The following is a 22,816-nucleotide window of genomic DNA, read 5'->3' as shown; positions in this document are numbered from 1 at the left end:
TCCTTCCATATTTGTATTCTATTAGAAATGTCATATTTAACTAGAAACCTACTTTAACTCTCTTCAGTTGGCATTCAGCTAGCCCTGGACAAAATTGCCAGAAAATCTTTTTCAATTGTGGATTCAAGGCAATGAAATCTTTGTTTCCAGAATTCAGACTAAGTTATGGTACTAATGCCTGCAAATTAATATAGGGAACACAAGGAAAGGGAAGGAACTATGTATTCTAACTTGATTTTATGCCTAGCAGTAGGAGATCTGTAAGTGCTTCCATTTTATTATTTTCTTTTGAGTTGCTTCTAAAAAGTCACCCTTTTTAGGGATCCTTAAAAAATGTTGTCTGAATCAAGAAATATTCTAGTTGTCCTTGCTGGATCTCTAGATGTGTGAGGGAGAAAATAGGAAACAAACAAACAAACAAACAAACAAAAGTAATATGCTTTTTAAAAAAACAGCAAAAACAATTTCTCAACTGGCAACTATCTGATTTGAAAGACTGTCAAATTAGTGGACCTATTTAGAATCACCCTAATAAGCTATTCTACCTCTAAGGTAGGAATACATGATTATGGAGTAAAACATGCACATAGAAAGCCTCTGATATGTATTTATCTCAATGTTTATGTGTTGATGAAACCTTATGTTAGCTCTGCAAATATATTCACTGAGATAAAGAAAAGGGTTGGTGGAATTGCTAAGGTAATTCTGACAAAATATTTACTTCTACTTAGATTTTCTTACGAATTTTTTTGAGAAATTAAAACTAACTTATTCTGCGTTATCCCAGAATGAAATTACACAAGTAAATTTAGTGAAGAGAGCATAATCTTTTAATAAATACATTTTTAAATCTTGAACTACTTTAATAAAAACTTTGCCCACATGTATCACAACAAACGTAAACTAATTTTTCTTGACTACTCAAGATCATCATTTTGTATATAAATTATAAAATAATAAAAAATGGACACAACCCCCAGGATTTTTATGGCATTTAGGGCAATTTGTTTTAAATTTAAAAACCCTGGCATGCTATATTTTTGTCTGAATTTGCCTTTCCATTGTTGCTACTTTTTACTAGTGTCGTTATATAAATCTGTTTGTTTTCATTATACCTGTCCTTTAAACCCAATCCTAAATTAATAGTCCTAGGAGTATTCCTTTACCACAGGATAAATTTGATGAACTTGTTTGTTTGTTTGATTTTGGTTTCCTGAGGATATTTCATACATGTGGAGTAGATAAGAGAAAAGCCTAACATGATGTTTAAATTATTGTGGAAAATGGTGTAGTAAAAGCAGAAACAAACATGATAATGTAATTTCCTTTTAAATCAACAGATAGCAGCAATGAGGAAGGACTTTTTTTCACATGCCTGGAACCTATTCGAGTTAGTAATTACATTAACTGGCATATTATATGCAATACTTATTGAAATAGACGACATTAAGTATATTTTTGCTGTGACTGAAGTAATAATCTTTATAAAACTTGTTCAATTTATTCGTATACTACGCATTTTCAAGGTAAAGAACCAGTCAATCATGCAGTTTCCAATTCCTACTGATTGTTTCATAAAACATAGAGTAAAATCAGTTTACTAGTTTTATGGTTACCATTTTCTGTTGGGTTAATGTTTATATTTTAAATTTTAGCTCCCTTTGACAAATTAAGTTTTATAACATTTCATATTATAAACATCCAAATTATATTAGGAATTCGTTGAGCATATGAAAGTATAGAAATACTCATCACAACTTTTCCTTTAAATAGACAGCACATGAGAAATTCTATATTAATGTAAGTATAAGTTAACCTCCAAGTAATGTTTATTTTTATAGAAACTTGGGAAATAAAAGATGGAAGTTAACAAAACAACCATGCAAACTATTTATAGGGAGAAAGAAAATAGCCTACATTTGTACAAATCAAGAAAAAAATACATATAGTATTATAGAAATATGGTTTCAAAAATAACCTTTGATTGTCTAGTAACATGTTTCTATAACAAATATTATGGGTAGTTATTTTCTGTGTGATTATTTCAATGACATGAAACTCACTCCTTCACAAATAAGTATATATATGAATGTAGATATACTCTATCTTTCCTATCTTTTTCACTATTCATACACAAGCAAGATACATACATATATAAGCACTGTGAGAAATACAGTTAAATAAAACATAGTTCGTATGGAGATAAAACTAATAGAATCTTTACATTTAGATCTTTCTTACACATGTAAGGAATATAATTTAAAACATTTTTGCTACTGAGAGGCATAAATCAACTAGGTCAAAGAGTACACAACCAGTAGCCCGCTTTTTCAGTATTCTAAGGGACCGTAAGTAGTGCTAGAGTGCAATTTACCTGAGGAAGGCAAGTCTAGTGTATTCCACTGATAAATTAATTCTTTCTGATAGGAAGGTGTACAGAGCCTAACAAATAGTTCAGATGAAGAAACTGATAAACCACTTAAGAAAAGTTTGTTGATATATTCAAAAAACTCTGAACTATGGTCTTATGTTAAATCATAGGCCCTTGGAATATGAAGATGAATTAGATATTGTCTCTTCCCCTGGAAAGCTTATTGTAGAAGAGAAATCACAAGTAATCTAGATATTGGAATGTTATATGGTAGGATAAGTACAAAACAGGAGTATGCACAGAATGAGAAAAGACTTCCTTTATTAGGTGATACTTGAGCTGAATCTTGAAAGATGAGTCTAAACCCTTTGGGGATTAGTGGCAGGTAGTTGCAGGGTACAGTATGGAGGTTGTGGAACATAGATAGAAAAACAAAGGGATCAATGAACCCTGCAGAAGCTAGGGGACTGCACAATGGTAGCTTATAACCTGGAGACTTCAACCCTCAGCAAAGAAACACAGAGAAGAGAAGTTAATTTTGGGGTCTAACAGGCAGTATGGTTGTGATGGTTTCTCACTTGACCAGACCATCTAGTAGGAGGTGTTATAGGAGATTTAGCATGCAAAAATGGCAGTAATTTACTCATTTTATGACCTAAGCACAGAAGATTAATTGCATTGTTTTCCAAGAATTTAAACCAGTTGAAAATAGCATCCAATTCTCTATAAGGAAAATAAGTGAAGAATAAAGTCATAAGTTTCACATAGGTACTCCCAAATTATTAGTTATAGGGAAATAGCTATAGTCATGAAGTTATAAAGATACCACTAAAAAAACAACGAAGAACCTTGACAGGTTATTGTAGTTATCTTTGAGGAATAATAATTTCTTATTATTAACTATTTTGATTAAACTAATCAACATATCATAAAATGATATTTGTGCAATTTATATTAATGGCAGTCCTGTTTAATTCAGCTCATAGCACCAAAGGTGCTGCAAATAATAGATAAAAGAGTGAGTCATCAGAAGACCTTTTGGTATGGAATACTAAAAGGATATGTCCAAGGTGAAGCAGACGTAATGACTATAATTGATCAGATTACAAGTTCTACACAGATTAAACAGGTAAGAAAACCTTAAACACTAAGAAAAGACTTCACTCAGCCCTCAGTTGCCCTCATCCATCATTTTTTTCTGTTCATATATGCAGATATCTTTGACTCCTGGTTTTCTAATTAATTTCTTTAAAAACTTAAACTAGGTTACATGTAAATTACTCAAATGCCTCCTTCTGAAATGACCTGTACCATATTAGCGAGTTACAAGGCTAGTATAAAGCACCTTTCTGTCTTTGTGGAGGCTATCACGAAATCCATGTGCAGTGGTTAGCTTTCTCCCAATGCAAGCTCTAAGATCTGTCAGGCTATGGGCGTGTAAAATATGAAGTACTGGAAGGTGAGAAGTGAAGGCAGGGTGGAGAAAACAGGGCTTCCTCATAATGCCCAAAAGCTTCTTTAATCTCTCTCTATCCTTCTTTTCTACACATTAAACAGTAAAGGAAATAAAAACAAGTGATTCAGCAAATAGAAAGAAGTAAAGAAAATAATAATTAAAATAGAGGGAAACCTAGTTTGATTTTGTCATTATGCAGATGAGAAAAAAGGAGGCCAAGAGAGGTTAAATGATTGTGCCCAAAGTTCCATAGTGAGTAAGCAGCAAAGATAATTCTAAGGCCTAAATTCCAGATATTATTTTTACTTTCTAGATTGAGACAGATTAGCACTGATATGTGCCCATGAGTTTGTCAGCTACATGGAATTCAATATTTACTTTACTTTTCAAGACGATTTAAAACATTTCAATGCTATATTTTATGTGCCCAAAAGTTTGTCGTTGAGAAATTGAACATTCAATATGTGGTAGAACACAAACAGTAGTATCTTCCTCTCTTCACCTCCTGCAACTTTAAAACTATTTTCTTATGTTTTTTATTACCTTTCCTAACCACTGATATTTAGCACTTGAATTTGGAGATACACAGGAGAAAACATGAAAAGACTTGAGTCCCTAAAATATTGTTTTATTATCCCTAATTTCTACTTTGATTCACCTTGGCCAAAACTTCTAGTCTCTTAAGATTGAAAGCCATCCTGGAATCGCAAATTTGGGGGCTCTCATAAAGCTGCATGGGGAAGTACCTACCTATGTTCATAAAACATAGACTAAAATCAGTTTACTAGTTTTACGGCTACAATTTTCTGTTGGGCTAATGTTTGTATTTTAAATTTTAGCTCCCTTTGACAAATTAAGTTTTATAACATTTCATATTACAAACATCCAAATTATATTAGGAATTAATACCATGCCTGCACTTTTCAGAATCATGACTCGCCTTCAGATGTCTCAAAATCGGGCTAGGTTATACCTCTTATCTTCTCTATCACTGTAGCTGAAGCAAAAAGTGCTGCAACACAAAATTCAATTCAAACCCCTGAAAACGTCTTCATCATACTTTTCTTAAAACTATTAACTTAGGTTAAAAGTCTATCAGTTGCAAATGTAAGGACATTTTGTAACAGTCTGTTTTTCCAATGGGGATAACATTTCTTTTGTTCCTTAGATATTATTAAAGCGAGTAATAAGGAATATGAAACATGCTACGAAAGAGCTAGGTAAGTAGCTCTCATCCTATTTAGCATGACCATCTCTTATCATCACCACTTCAGAAAATCAATGGTTTTCATAACTCGAGCTAATGTTTGAGGAAACTTACTCACTAATAATACTGAAGTAACTTCAACAATTAATGCAATCTTATTTTCTAGTTGAGATGGAAATAGTGTAATAGCTCTTCACACTTTCTCTCTCTGCTTCATACAACAATGAAGGCCTTTTGATTTCTCTTTAGACAAGTTGCCATGCTATGATTATGTATGCCATTATAGTCTTGTAAATTCCATTTTTTTCCAAACCAGAAATACATGTACCTTCCTGAGTGACACAAGAAAAGAAGTTACATTTTTCCTCTACTTGCTACAGAGCTGCCATTTAAGGATTTAGGTCTTAAATGAGTTGAAATTAGAATATAATCCTGCAGAATCCTATTATATCTGCTGGGAGGCCCAGTGCCAAACATGGCAATAGCCTATTCTCTGAGTCATGCCAAGTCATGCTCCTGGCACAGGACAAATCTTGAGAGTGGCACAGTCACAACCCTACAGTATAATGTTCATGTATAGGAGGACAAGAAAATTGTATACCATGTGGTGAGCTACAAAAGGACACAGCAAACCTGGAGATGAGGTCATTTGAGAGATCTTCTATGACAGATAGTTACCAAGCCAGATAAGAGGTTATGATCAAGGAAAAGCCCAAATGTAGACTCTAAGATGAAGTTTTCAGAGACTTCAGGAATCTAGATGAAATGGGCAGAAGAGCATAGATGTATGAGTCATCTAGATGCACTGGCAGGTTGAGTGGACAATGGCCTAAGATGAGTGAAAGGAAGTAATCAGAAGCTGTATTTAATCACATAATCTGTAGTTAAAAATTCGGATTCACACAGATTAAGAAAATGAGTCATGAACTCCAGACATATAGGCCTAAGCAGCTTCCCAGTGTCCAGTGCAGGTAGAAAAGTATACCTGTTAATGCTAGAAACGAGGCTACCCATCCTTCTCCATGGACTTAGGCACAAGTATGAGTGCTGCCAAGAAAACATCCAGCAGAACTCTGGCACTACTAGTGAATTATGATTGATCATAATGGCCCCTTCAGGAAGAGATACATTTCTCTGTGTTGAGGGTGGTATTCCATGGGTTTAGAGCAGAAACATTAGCTTATTGTCCACATAAAACATTTAAAATAATGTTCCTATTTAATCTAAAAATAGTTTGCTATTTTTTAGGCTACTTAGAGTATGATTACCCAGAAATTGCTGTCACTGTGAAAACAAAGGAGGAAATTAATGTTATGCTCAATATGGCTAGAGAAATTCTTAAGGCTTTCGGCTTGAAAGGAATTATTCATAAAATTGAAAGTGCTCAAATTAGTAAGGTAAGGCAAAATATTTTCAAAGCAAATATATTTACTTCATATGTAATCATTCATGACCTTGACCTTCAAGATTACATTTGACTTCTAATACAGGCCATTTCTAAGATAGGAAAATCTCACTTAAAATAATTGTCTAAAGACAAACTCCTACGATAGACAGTTTCCTTTCTGCAGCCCAGGTGGTTAGCCTCTCTTTTTATTTTTGCTACAGTAACAGACTACCTCTTTCTCTGCTTTGCTGCCAAACCAAAAGTCTGATGAATCTATTCTTCATCCTAGATTACAGTGGGTATTATTATGTTTGGGGAATTATCTGTGACACTGAAATAACATTTTTCATGTAAAACATGATTTGTGAGAACACTCAATTGTAGGGTTAGTGTTGACTATATTTCTTTTCTAAGTTACATAAATGGTACTATGACATATAAAGGATAGAAAGAATCCCAATTCATTCTGTAAGTACAAACTTGACACCAAAATTGGATATAACATAAGAAAAAAAGCATAAAGCTGTTATACTTGTAAATATACATTCAAAATTTGTTGGCATGATAGCAGTGAACTGAATTGGGTAGCATATTAAATGTGTAATATACTTTATCTTGGTAGGTTTTATCTCCCCAAACAGCTGTGTAACTCACATATTAAAAGATGAAGAAGAAAAACCATTTGATAAAATTTAACCCTCATTAAGAATGTTAATAAAAATCTTAGAAGACTAATAGTAGAAGGAACTTCCTTAACTTGATAAATAGGATCTATTAAAATTTTGTAGCAAACTTTGTGTTACATAGCAAAACATTAAGAGCATTCTTATTAAAGTTAGGAACAAAAGAAGAATGACAAGTGACATTCCAAGCATTGCATAACTATGCTGGAGGTCTTATCCAAGTCAAGAAAAAAAGAAAAAAATCGAGAGATGAAAATTTTGGAAAGAGGAGAAAACTGCTATTATTTGTTGACTGATTAATTTAAAATCTTAAGGAATTAACTTAAAAGCAATAGGATTAATAAAATAATTCAGTAGTGTCCGGAAATAAGAGTAATATATAAAATTATTCTCCAATGGAAACATTTAGAAAAATATTATTATATTTACAATTACAATTAGAAACTCTAAATTCTTATCTATGAACCTAACATAAAATACATAACACCTATGTGGCAAGAACCAAAAAATTCCAACTGAATACATGTTTCTGTAGAGTAGAGATTAACAATCATTTTCTATAAAGGAAAACATAGTAAATATTTTATATTATGTGGGCTGTATGGTTCCTACTACTGCTACTAAATTCTGCAATTGTAATACCAAAACAACTACACACAACATGTAAATAAATAGGCATGGCTGTGTTCCCCCGCCAAAAAAAAAAATCCTGTTTGCAAAAGCAGGTATTAAGCAGGAGCAGGCCTACAGGCAGTAGTTGCAACCCATATTGTAGAGAATCAATATCTAAGGCATGAATCATCCATAACATAATCAGTTAATTTAATAAAACTTAATTAAAATTCACACCATGTTAGGGAGCTTAAGGATTTTACTTGTACAATTTATTGCTCAGAAATTAATTTTTAAAAAAACAGTAAGAATTGAGAGAATTCTAGGAAGAAAACAGAGTTGGAAGTTTCAGAAATCTGTCTCTCCTTTTAGACAACAATTGCACTGGCAAAAACTGTCTGATGTAACTATTTTGGAAATCTGAATTCTATAAAGGTTTGCAACTTTCAGGGGAAGGCTTGGATGATAAATTTTGGTTAATTTCTGTCATATTTATCTCTTAGCACAGTAATCGCTACTTCTCACCCCTCAGCACCATGGCAGGCAGCTATGCGTGTGTCCTTGGAGCAACTTACAGCTTGCAAGAGCCAGATTGGCAACAAAAGACTCTGTTCTCTAAATATCTTGCATCTGTACTCTGATGATTGATTACTGCTTCTAATCAGAGGAAAAGGCAAAGAGGTGGAAACCATTGTGGTTGCACCTCCTCACATTATTGTAATCCCTCCCACTCTGGCTGAAGTGACTTCCAAAGGATTTAAAAGGCCAACACTCCCCATTTCAGGGAAAAGATAAGCAGAAGATTCCCACCGGCCCCCAATGCCATTGCAAGCACCTGCAGTCCTCCCTACAGAAGTATTGCACAGTCTTTCCAAAACCTGAACACTGTTTGGGGAGCTGCTGGGAATTTATGAAGCTGCTTTGCTCCAGATTAGGATCATAAGGTGTGCACCCCCCACTCCCTATCTATCCACTGTGAGCCAAACTGCTGCACCATTGCACCATCTTGACACCAGAGCCATTTGTGGAGTGTACCCTGCTCATGGGACCAGTTGCTACTGCACCCCTCCAGTCCTGGAGCTGTCTCTTCATTCCACCAAGGCCACATGAATAACTGAATGCCACAAACGCAGTTGCATGAAAACTGGGGCCTAGGATCAGCTGTGGCTCTGGTCCTGCACAGAAGGAAAACCAACCCCCACCACCCATAATTCCAGCCAGAGAAACAGTCTTGCAGCCCCATTCAGGACAAAACCTCTGTTGAAATGGCCTAACCACTGTGTCTCTCCTGCAACCAGGAGAGGCCCCCAAGCCAGCAAGTAGATAACACACCCCCAGGCTGGCAGAGCAACTACAAGTGATCCAGCCCCCAAGTTAGTTGGCAGGTCATGTGCATGCATGTGCCCCCAACTTGAGAGGCAGTCTGGCAAGTTTATACCTGGCAAAGTCATGGCACTACCACCACACACTCTCATAGCTTAGGCCACTGAAACACTTGCAAAATGCACTAGTATGGATTCCAGTTGGAGCAAAGTACATGGAGACTACACTACTGCATCCATCTAGATCCAAAGCCAATGCCTTATACCCAACCAACACCCCAAGACCTACTCATGCCAATGAGTCTTTCCTTACAAAACCTATTTCATAAAATTCAAAGAGGCAATGGTTCTGCCAGATGCATAGAAATTAGTGTAGTGACACATCAAACATGAAAAAGCAAGGAAATATGATACTTCCAGGGGAGCACAATAACTCTCTAGTAACAGATATGCAAAATACCAGAAAGAATTTTAAAATAATCATGTTAAGAAAACAGTAGGAGACAAGAGAATACAGATGGACAATACACCAAATCAGAAAAACAATTCATGATTCAAGTGAGAAGTTTAACAAAGAACAAAACAGAAATTCTAGAGCTGAGGAATTCAATCAATGAAATAAAAAAAATACAATTGAGAGTTTCAGCAAAGACTAAACCAAGCAGAAAAAATAATTTCTGGACTTGAAGACAGGTCTTCTGAAATAACTCAGGCAGACCAAAAAGAAAGAAAAAAACAAAAACAAAGAAAGAAGAGACATAATAAAAGGTAGACACCACCCAATTGTCCATTAATAGATGAATGGATGAGCAAAATGTGGTATATACATACAATGGAATTTTATTTAACCTGAAAAAGATAAATCCCGATACATACTACAATATAGATGAATCTTGATGACTTGTGCTAATTGAAACAAGCCAGTCACAAAAAGACAAATACTATGTGATTCCATTTATATAAGGTGTTCAGAGAATCAAAAGATAGAGAAATAGTGGAATGGTATTGCCAGGGGCTGGGAAAGTTGAAATGGGGAATTATTGTTTAATGGGTATAAAGTTTCAGTTGTGCAAGATGAAAAGAATTCTGGAGATGCATGGTGGTGATGGTTAAGCAACAGTATGAATGTACTTAATACCACTGAAAATGAAGGGAGCCTTCGTCATTTAAAATAATTAAAATAATAAATCTTTATGTTACATGTATTTTACCACAGTAAAAAAAAATGGGAAAAAACAGTGAGAGGGATGTTTGCTCTACTAAATATTATGACATGCTATAAATCCATAATAACCAAATAGTGAAGAATTAGAACAGAATAAAAAAATTCAAGGAAACAGACTTGAGTCCAATAGCAAACATAAATACACATGGTAGTCTAATATATAATATTAAGTGACACTGCATATTAGGAAGAAATGATAGATTATTCAACAAATAATTCTGAGATATTTGAAATTCATATGAAAAATATAACATTAGATCCATACCTCACACCATATAGAAAGAAAAACTTCCAGATGCAATAATGAGTTAAAATTGCCAAACTCCTCCAAAAAAGCAAAGAAGGAATACTTCCAAGCCCATTTTATGAGGCTATCATTATTCTGCTATCAAAGCCAGATAAGGGCACTGCAAGAAAATTATAGACCAATATTTCTGATGAACATACATGCAAATATTCTTAACAAAATATTAACAAACTGAATTCAAAAATACATTGAAAGAATCATTCACCACAATTGATCAAGTGGGATTTATTTCTGAGATGCAAGGACTGTTTGACATACACAAATCGATAAATGTGATATACCACATTAACAAAATTAAGGATAAAATAATATGATTGTCTCAATTGATACAGAAAAGGCATTTGACAAAATTAAGCATCCTATCATGATAAAATAGATTAGGCATAGAGAGAATGTATCTCAACACAATAAAGGCCAAATATGATAAAGCCATTGCTCACATTATCCTCAATGAGGAAAAGTTGAAAGATCAGAAAGAAGAAAAAAAAAGTCCACTCTCCCCACTTATTTTCAACATAGTACTGAAAGTCCTAACCATGGCAATTAGGCATGAGAAGAAATAAAAAGCATCCTCATAGGAAAGAAAAAAGTGAAACTGCCTCCATTTTCTGATGACATGATCTCTTATAGAGAAAACCATCAAAAACTTGTTAGAACTAATAATTGAATTTAGTAAAGTTGTAGGATACAAAGTCAACTATACAAATGTTATAATGAAATACAAAATATATCAATATTCTTGATGTGAGAAAAGCTTTTCTAACCCACTTACAAAGCCATATATATGTGTATATATATGTTTTAAAAAAGTAAAAATTACTGCATAAAATTTAAAACTTTATATATTGAAATATATTAAAATGAGGTTAAAAGCAAAGCATGGAAAATAACATTTGTAACACGTATTACACACAAAGTACTGATAGCAATAATTCCTAAAAAGTTTATAGAAATCAATTTAAAAAGGGCAAAAAGTCCTGGAGAAAGTGAAAAAAGGATATGAAAAAGTATTTCACAGATATATAAACAAAATTTACAATTAATGTTTGAAAAGATATTTGACATCCCTAATAATCAAAGAATAGAAGTATTTTCTTTAGTAAATAGAAACTAGAGAAATAGAAACTAAAGATACCAACCTTTTTGCCAATTAAATCAACAGTGATGGGCAAAAACTGTTACTGTTCAATGCTAATTAGGTTATGAGAAAATAGACATAAATATGGTAGACTAAAATGTAAGTCAGCACAACCATTCTGGAGGGCAATTTAAAAAATTCAATGGCCCTTCATGTTAAAAACTCTCAATAAACTAGGTATTGATGGAATGTATCTCGAAATAATAAGAGCTATTTATGACAAACCCACAGCCAATATCATACTGAATGGGCAAAAACTGGAAGCATTCCCTTTGAAAACTGGCACAAGACAGGACTCTCAGCACTGCTATTCAACATAGTGTTGGAAGTTCTGGCCAGGGCAATCAGGCAAGAAAAAGAAATAGAGGGTATTCGATTAGGAAAAGAGGAAGTCAAATTGTCCCTGTTTGCAGATGACATGATTGTATATTTAGAAAACTCCATCGTCTCAGCCCAAAATCTCCTTAAGCTGATAAGCAACTTCAGCAAAGTCTCAGGATACAAAATCAATGTGCAAAAATCACAAGAATTCCTATGCACCAATAACAGACAAACAGAGAGCCAAATCATGGGAGAACTCACATTCACAATTGCTACAAAGAGAATAAAATATCTAGGAATCCAACTTACAAGGGATGTGAAGGACCTCTTCAAAGAGAACTACAAACCACTGCTCAACGAAATAAAAGATGACATAAACAAATGGAAGAACATTGCATGCTCATAGATAGAACGAATCAATATCATGAAAATGGCCATACTGCCCAAGGTAATTAATAGATTCAATGCCATCCCCATCAAGCTGCCAATGAGTTTCTTCACAGAATTGGAAAAAACTACTGTAAAGTCCATATGGAACTAAAAAAAAGCCCGCATTGCTAAGACAATCCTAAGCCAAAATAACAAAGCTGGAGGCATCACTCTACCTGACTTCAAACTATACCACAAGGCTATAATAACCAAAACAGCATGGTACTGGTACCAAAACAGAGAGATAGGCCAATGGAACAGAACGGAGGCCTCAGAAATAACACTACACATGTACAACCATCTGATCTTTGACAAATCTGACAAAAACAACAAATGGAGAAAGGATTCCCTATTTAATAAATGGTTTTGGGAAAACTGGCTAGCCATACGTAGAAAGCTGAAACTGGATCCCTTCCTTACACCTTATATAACAGTTAATTCAAGATGGCTTAAAGACTTAAATGTTAGACCTAAAACCATACAAACCTTAGAAGAAAACCTAGGCAATACCATTCGGGACATAGGCATGGGCGAGGACTTCATGACTAAAACACCAAAAGCAATGGCAGCAAAAGCCAAAATAGACAGATGAGATCCAATTAAACTAAAGAGCTTCTGCACAGCAAAACAAACTACCATCAGAGTGAACAAGCAACCTACAGAATGGAAGAAAATTTTTGCAATCTACCCATCTGACAAAGGGCTAATCTCCAGAATCTACAAAGAACTCAAACAAATTTATACAAGAAAAAAACAAACAACCCCATCAAAAAGTGGGCAAAGGATATGAACAGACACTTCTCAAAAGAAGACATTTATGCAGGCAACAGATACATGAAAAAATGCTCATCATCACTGGTCATCAGAGAAATGCAAATCAAAACCACAATGAGATACCATCTCACACCAGTTAGAATGACCATAATTAAAAAGTCAGGAAACAACAGATGCTAGAGAGGATGTGGAGAAATAGCAACACTTTTACACTGTTGGTGGGAGTGTAAACTAGCTCAACCATTGTGGAAGACAGTGTGGTGATTCCTTAAGGATCTAGAATTAGAAATATCATTTGACCCAGCAATCCCATTACTGGGTATATACCCAAAGGAGTGTAAATTATGCTACTATAAAGACACATGCACACGTATGTTTATTGCAGCACTATTCACAATAGCAAAGACTTGGAACCAACCCACATTTCCATCAGTGATAGACTGGATTAGGAAAATATGGCCCATACACACCATGGAATACTATGCAGTCACAAAAAAGGATGTTCATGTCCTTTGCAGGGATATAGATGAAGCTGGAAACCATCATTCTCAGCAAACTATCACAAGGACAGAAAACCTAACACCGCTTGTTCTCACTCATAGGTGGGAATTGAACAATGAGAACACCTGGACACAGGGCAAGGAACATCACACACCAGGGCCTGTCGTGGGGTGGAGGACTGGGGGAGGGATAGCATTAGGAGAAATACCTAATGTAAATGTTAAGTTAATGGGTGCAGCAAACCAGCGTGGCACATGTATACCTATGTAACAAAACTGCACATTGTGCACATGTAACCTAGAACTTAAAGTATAATAATAAAAGAAAATTAAAACTTTAAAAATGCATACCTTTGAACCAGTAATTACACCTGTAGGAATCTACAGTTATTCAAGAATAAGCAAATATATGTGTTCAAACATATATTATAAACAGTCTATATGTCCATCAAGTTGGAGATGGTTATATAAACTGTAGTATGGCCATGCAAGTGTGGTATAACCATGCAAGTGCAACATGTATATAAATATATGCTTACATATAATGTAAATAAACATGTAAATAGATATGGAAACATATATGTAAACATAAATAACATTATATGTAAATAAACAAGAATTTTAAATATCTATACATACTGATACAAAAAATTCACCAAGATACACTATTAGTAGGAAAAAATAGTCTGTAAAATTATAAGATTATATATATATATAAGATGGTCATTTTAGATTTTTAAAAATTTCTGTAGATACATATATCTATGTAATACATTTAACAAATCTAGACAAATATATACAAAACTTTTCATATTGCCCCACGTGGAAGAAGAAATGAGAAGGAAAGAAGGGAAATGAAGGGAGCCTTAGCTATGTATTTTATTTATATTTTCATCGTGCTTGAAACCTTTGCTTGAAAGTGTTCTTATATATCACTTATATAATTAGTAAACTAATTAAAAAAAAAATCTGACTGGTTTCTCAAGTCCTCGGGTTGCCACAAGTTTTTTTGAAAGCAACCAGAATAGAATCCTGAAGACACAGTCTTGCTTGATCTTCTGTTGGTTACATCATTAACACACAAAGCCTGTGTGCCTTGTACAAATTGAAACAAACTCACCACATTCAATGAACTCACCACATTCAATGAAGGTTATTTTAGTTTAACGCTTATTATACAGAGTAATGGTCCAGTCTGTAATTTCATTTGACCATGGTGAGAAGACCTGTGAAAAGCAGTATCTCCACTGAAGAAGAAACGTAAACACCAGATAAAACTTACACAAGTTCATGGTAAAATAACAGAAGGGAGAATAGTGAAAGGTTAAAATAAATCTTTACCCACTTGATTCTCACAGCAACCTATGATGTGGATACTATTGTTGTTGAGAGAAAAAACTGAAGCACAGAGAGATTAAATAACTTGCACCAAGGTCAGATAGCTAGTAAGTATGGAGACGTTATTTTAATCCAGGCATTCTGATCCCAGAACCCAGGCTCTTAAACATAACACTATAAAAAGCCCAAAATAGAAAGAGATGTGTGTAGCCTTTTGAGCTTAGAAAGCAGAGTCAATATACCTGATTATTCTGCAAGATAAACTTTGCAGAAAATAGAAACAATGAACAGAAGCAATGCCATTTAGAATGCCTTATATAACAATGCTAGGTTGAAGTTAGCATTTTTTCTGTATGAATAATCAATTGATCCAGCATAATTTATGAAAAAGACCATCCTACTGCATTGCACTGTGCCTTTGTCATTATTTAAGCGACTCTGTAGGTGTGGATAAGTTTCTGGACTCTTTTTCTGTTCCACTGTATTATTTAACTATCATTAAACCAAATCATATTGTCTTGATTACTGAAACTTGTTAAGTTTTCACATATAATTGTGTGTGTCTTCCAGCTTTGTTATTTTCTTCAAGACTATTTTGACTAGTTTTGACATTTTGTATTTTCAAATAAATTTTAAAGGCAACTTAGAAATTTCTACTAAGTTGGCCTACTGAAATTTCCATTGAGATTCCATTAATCTTGTATATCAATCTAGGGAGAATTGATAACTTTGTGATATTGATTTGATCTACTCACATGATATATCTTCACTTAATTAGCTTTTAATTTTGTTTTAATTGTTTTTGTTTTTTTTCTGTCTAGAGTTCTTATACCATTAAATTCATAAATCTGAACCTTTGTCTTATACCATACACAAAAGATCAGTTCCAGATAAATTATATACATAACTGTTAAAGGTAAAACAATAAACTTCTAGAAGGTAACATAAGAGAATTTTCATGATATTGGCATAGGCAAAGATTTCTTAAATAGGATACCAAATTGGATTTAAATAACATTAAAATTAAGAATTTTTCTTCATTAAAAAATTAAGAGAGCTAAAAGACAGTCCACAAAAAGGTAGAGGATATTGCAAGACAAATATTTCCAATGAAGAACTCATATCCAGAATATACAAATCAATAAGAACAAAACAGAAAGTTCATTTTTTAATGGGCAAAAGATTTGAAAGTGCACTGTGCAGTGGAAGCTATTTAAATGGCTAATACACATAAAAAAAGGTGCTAAATATCATTGTCGTAAGCTTGATGCAAATTAAAACCCAAATGAAATACCAATACACAACCACCAGCATACCATTTTTTCTAAACTGACAATACCAAGTGTAGACAACAGTGTGGAACAACTGGAACATTAGAGTAGAAGTGTAAATTGATGTAAGTGCTTTGAAAAAATATTTCGCAGTACCTATTAAAATTGAACATATGCATACTTTATGATCCAGCAATCAGATTAGATAACCATAAACTTAACAGAAATATGTACACCTGTACACTATATTCGTAGCAGCGTTACTCATAAAAACCGCAACTGAAGCAATCTAAATGTCAATCAACAGTAGATAAATAAAGCTGTGGTATCCATACAACCTAATACTATACAACAATGAAAATAAAGTGAATAAATTTTTGCTTTCTGCAGCACCATAGATGAATCTCAGAAACATAATGTTGAGCAAATGAAATCAGACACAAGTACATTCTTTCATTTCATGTCAATAAAGCCGAAAACCCCAGAGAAAGCTAAACAATGATGATAGAAGTATAGAGGTTATCTTTGGATAGAAGTAATGATTACAGGAGAACATAAAGGAGGATTCTAGGGTGAAGCAAATGTTTTATTAATCTAGGTGTTGGTTACACAGATGTTTTTACTTTGTAATATTCTTTGAGTGAACATTTACGACTTTTACACTTTTTTTCACATCTGCTATACTTCAGTAAAATGGTTTACTTTAAGAGAAGCTTATCTGTGACTTCACAATAATGATCATAGGGAAAACTACCTAACAGGTACTATACTTATCACCAGGGTAACAAAATAATCTGTAAACAAAACCCCCATGACATGCAATTTACCCATGTAACAAATCTGCACGTGTCATCTGAACCTAAAATAAAAGTTGGAAAGAAATAAAAATAATGATACAGAAAGATAGAATCATGATATAAGGAGAGGCTGGAAATGTTCATGGAAGAAGAAAAATGTCAAATGATCAAGAATAGGAAATAGTACAAAGACCTATCTGCCTTAAACATTCTGGGAACAGCAGTTTGGCTCATCCCTTTCCTTAAATTTTATGGTTTTAGTTAATCACGGCCAAAAAGAAAGAGATGCTTGAGTCTAAATCTATTATCAGACCTCTTACTGTTGAAGAAGTCCTATATCATATTCCGTGGCTAGATAAAAACCAAGACCATATAAACTTCATTCAGGTAACATTTTTATTTCCTATTAATAATATTTTTAATGTACTAACAAATAATATCTTTAAAAATAAGAATTTAACCATGATACTCTCTAGTTTAATATTCTCTAAATGTTCCTTATTGCCAATGGGATAAAATCAAAATCGTTTTGAATAATATGCAAAATCTTTCTACAATCTGTTTCCTGCCTACTTCTCCACCTTCGTCTTCTGTTTTCCATTGTCACATATCCTCTATTCTCTATTTATACTGAACAAATCATGGTATTCCATGCACATTACATGTTTTTCTAATTCCGTTCATCTGTGGGTGCTATTTACTTTTCTTAAAATGCCCTTGTATTTCACTTTTTTTTTTTTTTCAAATTTTTCCTGCTTATTTCTTTTCTGGAAACATCCCCACCAGAGTACTCAGAGAAGTAGGCTTTGGGCCAAATGCCCCACCAATAGAAGATCATCCTGTGAACTATATTGTTTTCAGAGGACCAATATTGCTGCCATTGTACCCAATGTGTACCTTTATTATAGCATTAAGTACATTACATTACAATTATCTTTAGGCCTTCTCCTACTACATTTTTTATCTCATCTATCTTTTGAATACCCAGCCCCTAGCACTTTGCATAATGCATATTGGATGCTCAGTTAAGTGCTTGTGGAATGAACAAATAAACGGATCTAACTTGTTCTAATGTTCTTTTATATATATCTATTCGATGTCAAAAGACCAATTAAATTTTTCTATCTGATTAAAACATTTTGAATAAATGAATATTTTATTTACCTGATCAGCTGTTTAGAGCAGGAGTATGTATGACATATGCATGCTATTAGCCTACATCTGTTCCCATAACTTTTCATCCAGATGAAAGATTTTTATCCCCTAATTACATTCTCATTCCTAGAGTATTTCTTTTCTAATCCATGTATAAATACCCTATCTAAAATTGCATATATTCATAAAGATCCACCTTCCTCTTTACTCTTCATAATTTCTATTTTCTCTTACAAACTTATTACTAATATATTTCAGATATTATCAAATGATAGTAATTTTTTAAATGTAAAAACTTTTTTAAAAAATGCAAATTTTAGGCCAGGTGCGGTGGTTCACGCCTGTAATCCAAGCACTTTGGGAGGCCGATGTGGGGGGAAAACCTGAGGTCAGGAGTCTGAGACCAGTGTGGCCAATGTGGTGAAACCCCGTATCTACTAAAAATGCAAAAATTAGCTGGGCGTGGTGGTGGGCACCTGTAATCCCAGCTACTCAGGAGGCTGAGGTAGGATAATTGGTTCAAGCAATTCTCCTTGGCTTGAACCCAGGAGAGGGAGGTTGCAGTGAGCCGAGATCCCGCCACTGTACTCCAGTATGGGTGACAGAGTGAGACTCCATCTCAAAAAAAAAATAATAAAAATGCAAATTTTAACATTCCCAACCACTCCTAAAATGTTGTTTATAGCTTATATATTTGGTGGTATCTTTTAGGAAAAAGCCAAAGTTGTAACATTTGATTGTGGAAATGATATATTTGAAGAAGGTGATGAGCCCCAAGGAATCTATATCATTATTTCAGGCATGGTAAAGGTAAGACAGAGGTTTTTGTTTAGTTTTGTTTTTTGTTTTGAGGCAGAGTTTCTGTCTTGTTGCCCAAGCTGGAGTGCAATGGTGTGATCTTGGCTTACTGCAGCCTCTACCTCCTGGGTTCAAGTGGTTCTCCTGCCTCAGCCTCCCAAGTAGCTGGGACTACAGGCATGCACAACCACACCCTGCTAATTTTTTGTATTTTTAGTAGGAATGGAGTTTCACCACGTTAGCCAGGCTGATCTCGAACTCCTGACCTCAGATGATCTGCCCGCCTCAGCCTCCCAAACTACTGGGATTACAGGTGTGAGCCACGGCGCCTGACTGGGCAGAGTTATTATAAATGCACTTGTGATCATAAGTTTTTTAAGAAAACTTTATGAAATTGATAATTAGTAGCTTTCCAGGTTAAGAACTGCACAGTTTCTTTTTTAGGACAATGACTACCATCTAATGATAAATTTTCATGTTCAGACACAATGGATAACACTATTCATCATTTTAAAGACATACTTTCTCACAGATAACAGGAAACTTTCAAAATAATTCTTTTATGATGGAAAACTATGATATAAATTGTTATTCAACTTTGCTGATCTGAGTTAGAGATTTAGCCATTCTAAATGGCTATAGATTAACTGAGTAGGAGGAATCAGAAAGATCAGAGTATTTAAGAATGCTTTGTATCTAAATCATTGCTAATTTAATAATTTTACTTAAAAAGAAATAAAATATTTATTCTCAAGACAATATGTAAATATTAGAATTGTTCAAACCAAAGTGGAAAAAGCCATAAATTAGTTTTGGTGACACAAGTTAACTGGCATATGTATTTTTCTCTTTCTTTGTTCCTGAACAGCTTGAAAGATCAAAGCCAGGTTTGGGGATTGATCAAATGGTGGAGTCAAAGGAGAAAGATTTTCTGATAATTGACACAGACTATATGCTCAGTGGAGAAATAATAGGAGAGATAAACTGCTTAACTAATGAACCTATGAAATATTCTGCCACCTGCGAAACTGTAGTAGAGGTCAGAAAAACTTCATCTGTGACTTTTGTTGTGTTTTGTTAAATATCTAATACCAGATTTAAGGTTATTTTAGTATTTAGTATAAGTTTACAGTGTAGTTGATAATTTATTTTTAAAAACTAGGAATAATAAAGGAACAAAACTTGTCGAATTAAAAAGCCCTGGCAAAATAGCTTATGAATGTTAACCATAAAGAAAAGAATTCATCCAGAAAAACTGGCTACATAAGCTCTTTCATGGGGAAATTGGCTGGCATATGTTAATTGTCAACACCACAATCTGAAAGAGGAGAAAGGGGATAAAAATGGGGCTGGAATCTATTAATATAAAAGTTGGGCAAAGTATATGGAAGTTTCCCTACACATGATTGAGAAAAACATCCTCACAGTACCAAGGGCTCCCACTGGCTTAATTTGAACTCAAAAAGAATAATGACTGTAAATAATTAAACTCCATAAATATGTGAAAATCCATACATCGATAATGATGCTAATTTTTTAAATTTTTACTGAGGTTGCTAGGATATCATTTTATTACTCTGAAAATGGATTTTTTAAGAGAAAAAAGTAAACATTTATCTTGCCTTTCTTCTATGAACTCTTTCAAAGTAGCTTTTTAAATGAGGAAAAATTTTACGTAGAATTTCAACTAATAAACACAGAATGAGAGAATCAGAAAATCTCCATTGTGACATCGCTAATAATAGATCTAGGAAACAACCTTCAGTTGATGCTAAAACTACTGAGTGAATGTTAATAGAAAACTTTGTAATGAAGGAAACACTACCTAAGGACATTGGTCAATATTAGTGTCACTAAATGGGACAACTAGGCATAATGTACCTCGTGATGTGACACAGCGGAAGTGCTAGCACCGCCCACGAAGTCTCACAAAAGAAAAAATCTGAAGTTCTTCAAGTCTGTAGATTGAATCAGTTTACAGAAAATACAGGAAGGAGATAAACCAGTTCATTGACACCAAGAGGGAATAATCGCTACATTTAGAATGTGGAAGAGTCTGTAGACAAATAACCTGATCCTTTAACAAATCAATGGCATAAAAAGTGAATAGAGTAGCAGTTATGGTGGTTCATGCCTGTAATCCCAAAACTTTGGGAGGCTGAGGCAGGAGGATTGCTTGAGGCCAGGAGTTTGAGACTGTCCTGCAACATATCCGCAAAAAATAAAAAAAAAATTAGCCAGGCACAGTGACACATGCCTGTAGTTCCAGCTACTTGGGAGGCTGAGGAGGGAGGATTGCTTGAGCCCAGGAACCCAAGGTTCCAGTCAGCCATGATTGCACCACTGCACTCCAGAGCGGTAACAGAGACAGACTCTGTCTCTGTGTTAAAAAAAAAAAAAAAAAAAAAAAAAAAAAAGTGTGTAGTGGTAGAGGGAAAGAAGGCAAAGGAAAGTTATTAAAAATGGACTCAAGAGATATAATAACCAAATAAATACAATTGCTCTAATTTGAACAAACCAATTATAAAGAGACCTATTTGAGATAATTTAGGACATTTTAATGTGAACAGAATACTAAATGATATTTTTATTGTTGGCATATAATCACATATGTTATATACTTAAAATATCTCTATCATTAAAATGTTTGAAAATAAAATTATATATTTATGATACCAGGAATTTGCATAAAAACCCTCTAGCCTTCTGCTTCGGGCTATAATGAAGCTACTTGTAACAGAGCAGCACATCCTCTATTAAAAAACAACCTAAAACTTAATAAAATATATGAGGCAAACGTGATTTTTTTTCTATTTAAATTTTTTTTTGAAAATTATTTTCTTTTAATCCTTTTATTTTAGGTTCAGGGGTACATGTGCAGGTTTGTTATAAAGGTAAACTTATATCATCCAAAACTAAGAGATGAGAAACTCACAAGGTAAGCCCTACATTCACCCGATCCTCCGCTTCGGATCATTTCCTGACCATGATGCAATAAGAATCCAAGCAGAAGATGGCAATCCTGCTAAGCTGAGAAATGAGACATCAGAAGTTGTGGAAACTAACCTGGCTAGAATCTGCAGAGCGGGAAGTAAGAGAAAGTCTTAAACAGAGAAAGACCCAAGTAGTCTGTGTGGTGGTTCTCCACAAGTCCTTGGTTGAGAGACAGGCTGCAAATGCCCAGGATGAGACACAACTAGATTTACCAGATTGTTAAGAAAGGAAAAGAGATACCAAGAGTCAGGCAAGGCGCGGCGGGTCACGCCTGTAATCCCAGCACTTTGGGAGGCTGAGGCGGGTGGATCGCCTGAGGTCAGGAGTTTGAGACCAGCCTGGCCAACATGGCGAAACCCCAGCTCCAATAAAAATACAAAAATTAGCTGGACGCAGTGGCGCATGCCTGTAATCTCAACTACTCTGAAGGGTGAGGCAGGAGAATTGCTTGAACCCGGGCGGTGGAGATTGCGGTGAGCCGAGATCACGCCAGTGCACTCCAGCCTAGGTGACAGAGCAAGACTCTGTCACAAAAAAAAAAGAGAGAGAGAGAGAAAGATACCAGGAGTCAAGAAGTCAAGATACCTAACAGAAAGGAAAGATCTGTTAAAATCTCAGGCCCACAGCTGAGAGACCAGAAAGAATAGGCCTTAGGAGTAAGAATCATGACCTCGAAGAAGGCTTGCTCTTATTCTAAGACCTAACAAAGCCTTGGAGCAAGCCCTGACAGC

The 22,816-nt window shown here is 34.4% G+C and overlaps 1 protein-coding gene across 1 annotated transcript in view; it reads left to right on the top strand.

The window, feature by feature from the left end:
• SLC9C1 (solute carrier family 9 member C1) overlaps positions 1 to 22,816 on the top strand; it is a 114,943-nt gene that overhangs the window by 76,176 nt on the left and 15,951 nt on the right. The window contains 7 exon segments of the mRNA XM_038002620.2: positions 1,341 to 1,526; positions 3,351 to 3,500; positions 4,996 to 5,047; positions 6,283 to 6,431; positions 17,400 to 17,525; positions 19,005 to 19,103; positions 19,960 to 20,130. Of these exon segments, the coding sequence (XP_037858548.2) occupies positions 1,341 to 1,526; positions 3,351 to 3,500; positions 4,996 to 5,047; positions 6,283 to 6,431; positions 17,400 to 17,525; positions 19,005 to 19,103; positions 19,960 to 20,130 (933 nt within the window).

This window comes from Chlorocebus sabaeus, chromosome 22 (assembly GCF_047675955.1).
Source record: "Chlorocebus sabaeus isolate Y175 chromosome 22, mChlSab1.0.hap1, whole genome shotgun sequence".
NCBI classification, from domain to species: domain Eukaryota; kingdom Metazoa; phylum Chordata; class Mammalia; order Primates; family Cercopithecidae; genus Chlorocebus; species Chlorocebus sabaeus.
The sequence above is the reverse complement of the archived record's forward strand: the minus strand, read 5'-3'. Positions and strand labels throughout refer to the sequence as shown.